A 9,929-nucleotide genomic window follows, 5' to 3' on the forward strand; every position below is an offset into this window, starting at 1 on the left:
TTCGGCACACAGCTTCTCCCTGCAATAAATAAATCTCTCTATTAAATTGGATAGAGAAAGGAGAGGCAGAGAAAAATCAATCCTTCGTCGGCATCTCTTCCCAAATCACTGAATTCAGGGATCAAGACCTCGGCTCGCCGGTCAAAGTGAACTCTCCCCCTTCCCTCCTCTGTTCTCTCCAGCCCATCCGCACTCGAACTCAGAGCAACGGAGTCTTTCGCCAGGAGGGAGAATCAGCTCAGCGGTAGAGCAGCTGCCCTGCATGCAGAAGGTCCAAGGTTTGATCCCCGGCCTCTCCAGGTGGGGCTGGGGGAGAGACTTGCGCCTGGGAAGCGCCTGCCAGTCAGTGCAGGCGACATTGCGCCAGACGGAGCGAGGGCCCCACTCTGCGCAAGGCGACCTCTGGGGTTCCCACATGCAGAAAGAGAAGCGCACCTTCTTCTCCGCGTTGTCAAAGAGCAGCTGAGCTTTATGGGCGTTGCGCTCTCTCTCTCTCTCTCTCTCTCTCTCTCTCTCTCTCTCTCTCTCTCTCTCTCTCTCTCTCTCGTGTGGACCCGGGACTCGGTTCAGAGAGGAATAACACGGGGAGGGGCGAATCCAGCCCTCCTCTCACCCTGCAGTGCCACCAAATATTTCTGGCTAGCAGCCCAGAGCCCTTTCTCAGGCTTGCTTCTCTGACTTGTTTCTCATTCACCAAAAGAGAATTGCCAAGCGGAGACGACTCTGCTCGCCCCACTGAGTCTTCCGGGGCGCTTGCAGAAGCACCCGAGAGGCAGAGGAACCCCACATTTCCCTCGGACCCACAACTTGGTGCTGGGGAGGCGTGAGGTTCTTCCCCTTGCACTTTGTCATTCCTGAATAGATAAGAGGAGAAGTGGCTTCTGTGCCTGAAGCAGACTTGTGCTTTCAGAAGGGACCAACGCAAGTCGTACTGTTCCCCTGAGATCACTCAAGGAAGAGGGAAAGGGAGAGTCATCCAATTTCCACGTTTCTAGCAAGATGCTTTTGCACATTAGAAGTTGCCACGGCTTCTTTTGTTGTCAAAGGCTTCTTTTGCACGGCTGCTGCAAACCGTTCCAGCTGGCATATTGCAGAGGGGACTGGGTGACGGGGATCTTGGGCTGATGATGCCCTCGCCTCCTGCTCTCTGGCTCTTTGGAAAGGCCACGAATCCATCCTGACAGGGCCCAGACTTGGAGCATGAATGAAGGCTGCAGCGCAAGGCTCTCTTGGGCTTTTGGGGTGGGACTAGGGGGCAGTGGCGTAGCGTGGGTTGTCAGCACCCGGGACAAGGCAAGTAATTTGCGCCCCTTAACCTGTGGATTTGCGCCCCCTAACCCGTGGATTTGCGCCCCCTAACCTGTGGATTTGCCCTAACCCCAGATGTTGCGCCCGGTGCGGCCGGCCCCCCCTGCACCCCCCACGCTACGCCACTGCTAGGGGGACCCCTGCCCTGACTCCTAAGATGCTGAGAACCTCTGCTGCTGCCAGTTGCTTCCTTGCAGGAGGGATGGGGCAGGCGGCTGTGGACCATCTGGGCTATTGCATCCTGGACATTTCTGTGTGTTCCCTTGGTTTGTTTTACCAGTCTCCATCAATTAATGAGAAAAGTACTTCAGTCATTGATGGCATCTCCCATTGTTTATTCTTCTCTACTCTCTGCCCCTTTCTCCTATTTTAAGGCTGCAGCATGTGTGAGATTGCTCTTAATCCTCTCAATTTGGGGGAGACCTGCATCAGATCTCTTTCTCTCCCTCTCTGCCCTACCTTTCCTTTTGCCTCATCCTGGGAGAAAGCTGGGGGTGTCAAGAGAAATTGAGGGATCTTCAAATCTTTCTGCAAGCACAATCAGAGCATAGGTGGAACTCAGCTCCAACTCCACTTCTGCTATCTCACACCTTTGGCTTTTCCCATTCTGTATAGGAGGAATCTTCCCTCCTTGCAAAGTGATGGAATGAAAGGTCTGCTGCCCAGGAAGAGAGGCTGAGAGCAGGTGGCAAATTGCAGAACCCATTTCCTTGTCAGATCTCTTGTGGTGCTGAAATGTGTACTGCCTTGAACTCAGTTTAGAGGTGATGAGAGTAGGCATTAATGTTTATTTTTCTAATCTAGCAAGAATCAAACTTCCTAAGAGTGAATACAAAAATGTCGATCATAAACAAGGTTAATATAGAATACATTAAAAAAAATTCATAATGAATATAGAATACATACAAGACAGCAGGGCATACATGTAGACAAGGTTTATAGTGATTGCAGCTAAAGGCAGCAAGCCTGAAATCTCCTCAGCAGATTTTGTGAGCCCAGGCAAAGTCTTGGCACTTAACCAGGGTTTGTGTTTGTTGATTGGACAGAAAAGGATGCTCATCCAATATGCAGATGACACTGAACTGGGAAGGGTAGTTAATGCTGAAGAAGAGAGAATCAATATTCAATATGACTGTAACAGACTAAAGAACTGGGGCAAGACTAACAACACTGATTTGAATGGGGATAAAATGTCAGTTTCTGCACTTAGAAGTAATAAACAGGTGCACAAATATAAGATGGGGATACCTGGCTTGCTGGCAGAATATGTAGAAAGGATCCAGGGGTCTTAGTAGACCACAAGCTTAAAATGAGTCAACAGTGAGATGCAGCAGTAAACCCCCCCCCCAAAAAAACCCATATGCAATCCTAGGCTGCATCAACAGAAGTCTAGAGTCCAGATGAAGGGAAGTAATAGTCCCACTCTATTCTGCCTTGGTCAGACCTCACCTGGAATACTGTGTCCAGTTCTGGGCACCAGAATTTAAGAAGGAGGTTGACAAGCTGCAAGGTGGTTAGGATGACCTTCCCTAGTAAAATATCACACTAGGGAATGTGGTGGGATGAACAGCTGGGTGCTGGAGGTACCTAATGCCCCATCAGGTGTGGTCCTGGTCTCCTTGAATGTGGGGTAAGGATACTACTCTGAAGGAAGCCCTCCTTGGATATCTAAATTTCTACGAAAAGGGAAAGAAATAGGAGCAAACATGAGCAGCCTTGTCTTGTAAGCTGGGCCTAGGAATCCTGTCCAAGCAGAGCCCCCATTGGCACATGATCCCTTTGCCCCCCGTTTTTTGGCCTTCCTCTTTTCCCCACACGCTTTGCATGCCAAATAATATTTCCAGAGTCCTTCACATCTCTTGTTTCTTGCAGGAAGGTGAAGGCAGGAGAGCAACCTGGACCTGAGCCATGGACAGATCAGACAACCCGGTTAAAATACCAGCCCTGGGCCGCCCATTCCAGCTGGGGATGCTGTACGACTGTCGTAAAGATGCCCTCATCCCAGGTAGAGCTGGTGCAAGGAAGAGCTTATGCTGAAAAGGGAAACATTATTCATATCAAGATTAGTAGTTGGCCCAAACAGTGCAGTTTCAGTGCTAAATATGCTCCTCAAATTCGTTTTCAACATTACTGTCTGCTTCCACATTTTTTGCCAAATACAGATGGGTAGCCGTGTTGGTCTGCCATAGTCAAAACAAAAAAAATTCCTTCCAGTAGCACCAAGAACTACCAAGAACTAACTTAGTTGGTCTTTAAGGTGCTACTGGAAGGAATTTTTTTTTATTTTTTGCCAAAGTTTGTGCTCCTTTATGTTCTCTTCATTTGGACAAGACTTCCATTTATTAAAAAGAAGTCTTCTTGCCCGTGATAGCGTCTTTGCTCCTTAAGCTTGCTGGCATAGTCTTGGCCCAAATCATCATCAACATCTGTCAATAAAGATTCAGCAGGTGTGTTCTGTTTCAATTTTTAAAAGCTTGCTGAAAACCTTTCTACTCCACCAGGCCTGTGCAGGCCATTAAGAATACATCTTTCCACAATTATTACTGTAGGTAAAAAAAACAGGACTTTTATTCAGCCAGAACTTGCCAGAACTCAGTTCTGGCACCTCTCAGGTGGGCACCATTGCATTATAAGAGAACAAGGGAAGCATTCATGGAGAGTTCTGGCATCTTTTTTTCTTGAAAAATACCACATTAAACATAAAAAAAACTTCCCTATACAGGGCTGCCTTCAGATGTCTTCTATAGGTTGTCTAGTTACTTTTCTCCTTGGCTCAGGGGTCACATCCTCCAACATTTCTCTGATGAAAATAGGGATGTCCTACGCCTAAGGGAAAGCGGAACATTCAGGGATCAAATCAGAAACCGGGATGGCTTCTGTAAATCCAAGACTGTCGCTGGAAAACTGGGACACCTGGAGGGACTGTAATCCATTGTTGTGTTCCTGTACCAATAATTTAACAACTTTCACCACTGTAACTGTTATGTGTGCCAGCGTGGTTGCTCAAGAACGAACAGGCAAGACTCCCACTGGTCTTTTCAAAGCTTTATTATCTATCCAAAACATTCACTGTGCAGAGCGTCTCAATTGCATGTTTGCTCAGTCGCTAGCAGCATCTGGGAGTGGGCGGTCCTTAAACTTTCCCCAGCAGAGCAGTCTTTTGACCCCCATCCTACACCTTCCCTCTCTGCGCTTAAATCGACTGCGCAGAGAGGGTGTGGGCAAAGGGAGACCTTCCTCCCCCTCGCTTTGCTCAGGCTCGGTGTTGCGGCTCTCTCTAGCATCCTCCGAGCCCTGCATCTCTTCCCCACTGTAACACAGCTGCTCTCGCCTCTGAGCTGATGGCAGTTCCCTGACAGTAACTAAGCCAAGTTTTACTCCCTGTCCTTTTCTGACTGCTGTATGGAAAAGGACATGAATCTGACCTTTGGAAAGTTTTTAAGTAAAGTTTTTAAGTAAACCATTATGAATTTACCAAAGATGTGGTCTTTTTCAATGCCGGGTGGGGGGACGACACTATTTTGGAAGGAACTCACAAGCACATATTTTAAACGTCTGACAGCGTAAATTTTCATACTTTGCTTTGCTGCATATTTTGTGATTTTAAATCTGCTGGTGTTCTCTCACCAAAGTGTTTTGCCCCGACTTGGATCTTGGCCCCCAGGGAATTCTCCTTATATATACCCACTTTTTCCGTGCCAGTCAACAACTAGCACCAACTCTCTATGGCCTCAATCAGGAGACGTTCACAGCCCTAAATGGTGGTGATTGAATCTTATCCCTGCTGCTGAGCCAGTGCCCACCCCCTTTCTGAGGCCTGTACAACAGAAGCTCATGAAATGTTCACACTTGTTCCACTATCATATCTGGTCAAAGATTTTCCCTGCCTTTTGCAAAGTTTTACAAAACTGCACAAACCTTTTTTGTTGGGGATGACAGTGGGACAAAATTCATGACTGCAGACATTGTGGGCAATGATAGCTCTATTTTAACTCCTTGTTTCTCTGTTCAGTCTTAGGCATTAGGCTAATTGTGTTCTACATTTGTATGGACATACTCAAGTCTTGCATATTTCTCTGCTTTATCCCAGGAATCACCCTTTGGGACCACGACTCGCTTCAGAAGGACTTGTGTATCAAACCGCAACCCAAGGCTGAATATGAAATCATAGCATCTGACTCTATCGATAATAAGGCCTCTGCTCTCAATGTCCCAGCATCACTCAAAGCCAGTTTTTTGGTGGGATTGGTTGAAGTGGGTGGATCAGGCAAATTCCTTCAAGACACCAAGAAGTCCACGAAACAGGCCAGAGTTACTCTGCAGTACAAAACTACCACCAAGTATTCACAGCTGACCATGAGCCATTTGGGAATCCGAAATGTCACTTATCCAGCTGTTTTTGAGCATGGCACAGCCACCCATGTTGTCACTGCCATCTTGTATGGAGCCCAGGCTTTCTTTGTGTTCGACCGAAATGTCTCTTCTTCCGAGTCTGTGCAAGATATACAAGGAAGCCTCCACGCTGCGATCAACTTGATTAAAGTCTCTATCAAAGGGGAAGCATCTGTCAAGATGGAGGAGAAGGAGAAAGCCCAAACGGAGAATTTCAGCTGCAAGTTCTATGGGGATTTTTCTTTGGAAAGTAATCCGGTGACTTTTCAAGATGCCATGAAAGTCTACAGCGATCTGCCCCAAAAGCTTGGGGAGGATGGAGAGAAGGCTGTGCCTGTCAGAGTTTGGCTGTACCCACTGACCAAGCTAGATTCCAGAGCAGCTAAGATGGTGCGTGAAATCAGCTTAGCACTGATCTTTGATGCTCAAACTGTTTTGGAGAAACTGAATGAAATCAACATGTGATGTAATGATCTGGCTATGAATCCTGTTGCTGAAAAGTTCCCAGAATTAAAGAAGAAAATCAAGAGATTCAAGGATCTGTGCGAGCAGCACAAGCAGACTTTCCAGAAACACCTGGCAGGAATCCTGCCTATGATCCGGGGAGGGAGGGAAGAAGAAAGTGTTCTGGCGGACATTTTAACGTCTATTAAGCTGTCTCCCTTCAACAGCCAAAGACTCAGTGAGTTTTTGGATGCCAAGGAAAGAGAGATTAATTTGGTGAATTCTTACCTTAGAATCCTAAGTGGAATGGAAGTAATCTCTTCCCAGAACAAACTGGAAGAAATTGTGCTAAATCCTGTGAATGAGTTTGTTGTCTCATTTACCTTCACTTCTTTACATGATGAGGAACCATTTTTAGTGAGCTTACAAGACTGGCTTCAGAAAGATTTTTTTCAGGAAACAGCAAATTCCACCAGTGGCCAGTCAACACCCAAGAACAGTCAAGCCTGGTTTGAGCACCAAGAGAGAAATCGGAATGCTCGTAAAGCTGCCAAATCCATTACAGATTTTGCCCGGGTCAATGAATCCAATGGGAAAACCCGGTTCCTTGTGGCTTCTGTCCCAGATCAGAACAACCCAGGAGCTTCCATTTACCTCTATGAAGATGGGGAGATGTTCAGCAGCAACTTTGAGCTGCCCTCAAAACCTCTCCCTCCACTGATTGGCCGAATTGGACATGAGAGTGTGCAGCTGACATTTCAACCAGCTGAGTATGGGAGGGCTTCAATCTCCAGCTATCAGGTAGAATACAAGATTGCAGGAGAAGAAAATTGGAAGACTGTGAATACTGACGACAGTCAGGAGACATTCCAAGTGAGAGGGCTGAGCGCAAACACAGAATACCAGTTTCGATACAGCGCTAGGAGCAAACCAGGACTTAGTGAGACCAGCAACGTGAGTAAATATGTACAGACACTTCCTACCAGCCCTCCTGGGGAACTGAGAGTAATAATCGCAGAGTCTTCCAAAATCAGTATAGCCTGGGAGAGCCCAAAGATCATTGGCCAGGGAGCTGTTATAAAGGAATACAAAGTGGACTACCGTGAAGAGGCTGGAGAAGCAAAAAGCAAGGACAAAGATGAATGGGCTGAAAAAAGAACAGGGAAGAAAACAGAGTTCTGTGAGATGGATGGTGTGAAGCCCCAGACACCCTACAGATTCAGAGTCTCAGCCATGTGTGCCGGTGGGGCTGAGAGTGAGCCCAGCAAAGAGATTGAGGTTTCCACATCATTGGAAGGAGACGAGAGCAGAGCAGCTTGTCAATACCTCCAAGACAGAGGAGAGCAGAAGCTGTATGATCAAATTGAAGAAAAAAAGTCCTCTCTAGGAGGCAAACTTAGGAAATGGGGGGAAGTTGTTGTAAACTGGCTTAAATAAGGAGGTCGTGTATAGCTTTTCAGGCACCCTTTGTTTGCTTTTGGCTATCAGCAGACAGCTCAGGTTCTGTGAGTGTAATTCGGACCAGAGTCTCTTGCTCTCTGTGCGTATTTGCGTGAAGGTGGCTGTGGAAACATTTGTAGCTGTCGTGAGGTGAGCTTATCCACATCTTCATTTTCCCGGCCAGTTTCGCTCGGGGAAACTTGATCTTTAGTGCTGAATCAGAACTAACAGCAATCAGGTTTTCCGTGGAATGCCATTTGTTCTGATTTAGCGCTAAAGAGCAGGCTGGGGGAAAGCAGTGGGGCAAAGGCAAAATTGCTTGGAGCTGTGCCTGGAAAGTGTGAGACGAGAGGAAAACTGCTGGGAACCATGCTTCCCAGGCACGGAACAGACAGAAGTGTGAACAAGCCCTTTGTTGCTGCAGACAAAATGCTTCCCAGTCATAGTTCCTACCAGCTTATTGGCTAACTGGTGCTGGGTGAAATGCTGTTCTCTCCAGGGATTTGTATTATCTCCGATGACCGCCAATAATAATAATAAGGAAAGTGAATGGGGCCTCATATGGAAGTGCTGCTTCTGACCACCCCAGCATAAGAATGTGGCCATAAATCTCCCTGCCCTAGCAGTCTTTGGAACATGATTGGAAACTTGGGGTGTTGCAGGAATGCTCTTGACAGGAGCTGCTTATGGCTCCTTTGTCCTAGCAAGCTTTTGACCTGCCTGATTGATCTCTCTCCCATTCTTCCTTATCCATAGAATCTTAGAATTGCAGAGTTGGAAGAGACCCTGAGGGTCATCTAGTCCAACGCCTGCAATGCAGGAACTCAACTCAAGCATCCATGACAGATGGCCACCCAACCTCTGCTTAAAAACCTTCAATGAAGGAGAGTCCACAACCTTCAGAGGCAGCCTCTTCCACTGTCAAACTACTCTTACCATCGGAAAGTTGTTCCTAATATTTAGTCAGAGCTCCTTTCTGGTAACTTGAATCCATGGGTCTGGATCCTACCCTCTGGTGCCCTTCAGATATGAAGATGTTTCTCCTGTCTCCTCTTAGTCTCCTCTTCTCCAGGCTAAACATACCCGGCTCCCTCAACCGTTCCTCATAAGGCTGGGTTTCCAGAGTATATTTTCAACTGGCGACTGATTGGAATCTCTGTGTGTGTGATTACTTGTAATATTTTTTCTTTCATTTTCTTATTGCTAGCCATCTAGATGTCTTTTTGAAGATCCAGTAGGATATAATTTCTTTTTGAAAACATTTAACCCTGGATATATCTGCATTTTGGGGGAGAATATTCTATTGTTGTTTGTACCAGCAGTGCCAAAGAGGTTCCCTGCCAAGGAATTCCTGGAGCTGAAGCAGAAATCCAGTCTGAAGGATCCATGCCTAGAAGCCATATTCACCCTCAGGCGACTAGGGCATGACCAGATCACCTCTGCTGGCTGACAACTAGGTCAGACCAGATCCTGCCTCTTTCCCTGCACTGGGAGACTGCTGAGAAACTTGACTGCTGGAGATGTCTTGTGCACTTTGCATTTTGAACCCTGCACGCTGTAACCACAACTGCCCACTGATTTCTCCCATGTTTGGGGAGTCATGTTTTACTGCTCCTTGCCTGCTTCCTGCAGCTGTGCCGTGAAACAGCCTCTAAATAAAAGCTACTCTGTTCTTTAAGAAGGGTCTCATCAGTGTCTCCTGAGCAGGGCCTGCGCAAGACATTTTGCTACCTGAGGCGAATTACAAGATGGCATCCGTTCCTCATACAGGAGTCAGACCAGCAGTTGGACCTTAACCCAGCCTGAGTGCTGAGAGAGTGTCTCCACCACACCTGAGGCAGCACGAGATTTTAGTAGGGCCAGGAGGACATGCTGGATAGCAGAGCTGGGCACCACATTCAGCTGAAGCCCAAATCCTTCCCCCTGTTTTTTATAATTAAGGTTTTATTCAGACTTTTCATATTACATTTCATTGAAAAGCAAACTGATCTAAAAAAGAAGAGAAGGAAAGGTGCAAAGTCCTCTCTGACAGGTAGATCTTAACTCTTATCCCACACAGAAGGAGGTGGAGCCTCCCAACTCTCACCTGGGAGCTTCTCTTTCTTCTCCCAGCTTCCCACCTTGGAAGATCCTTACTTCCCTGCCTCTCACACAGGGTCCTTCAACAGCCAGCCATCAGCCCAAATCCTGAGCCAGTTCAGAGGGATCTGGGCTTGGGTCAAGCTGGGTCGAGACAGCCCCAGATCAGGTCAGGCCCCTCGCTGCGATCCAGAACTGTCAGGTGGCCAAACTGATGGTAGCACCAGGCAAGCTTCTGTGGAAGAGTCTGCCTATGAACCTGCCTT

The 9,929-nt window shown here is 47.2% G+C and overlaps 1 protein-coding gene across 2 annotated transcripts; it reads left to right on the forward strand.

Moving 5' to 3' along the window:
• The first annotated feature begins 3,135 nt into the window (after positions 1 to 3,135).
• Positions 3,136 to 9,265, forward strand: LOC144324979 (cytolytic toxin-beta-like). Of its 2 annotated transcripts, none has more exons than XM_077916654.1 (2): positions 3,136 to 3,313; positions 5,399 to 9,265. In XM_077916654.1, the coding sequence occupies exon 2, from the start codon at positions 6,181 to 6,183 to the stop codon at positions 7,579 to 7,581; it is 1,401 nt and encodes a 466-aa protein (XP_077772780.1). In that variant the 5' UTR covers positions 3,136 to 3,313; positions 5,399 to 6,180; the 3' UTR covers positions 7,582 to 9,265. The 2 variants fall into 2 exon arrangements, with proteins under 2 accessions (XP_077772780.1, XP_077772781.1); XM_077916655.1 differs by having other exon boundaries at positions 3,152 to 3,313; positions 5,399 to 6,181.
• Positions 9,266 to 9,929: the final 664 nt, after the last annotated feature.

This window comes from Podarcis muralis, chromosome 12, assembly GCF_964188315.1.
Source record: "Podarcis muralis chromosome 12, rPodMur119.hap1.1, whole genome shotgun sequence".
Lineage (NCBI taxonomy): Eukaryota > Metazoa > Chordata > Lepidosauria > Squamata > Lacertidae > Podarcis > Podarcis muralis.

What these genes read in the sequence shown, in the direction of transcription:
- LOC144324979 (XM_077916654.1), top strand. Translation starts at nt 6,181, where the DNA reads ATGAATCCTGTTGCTGAAAAGTTCCCAGAATTAAAGAAGAAAATCAAG.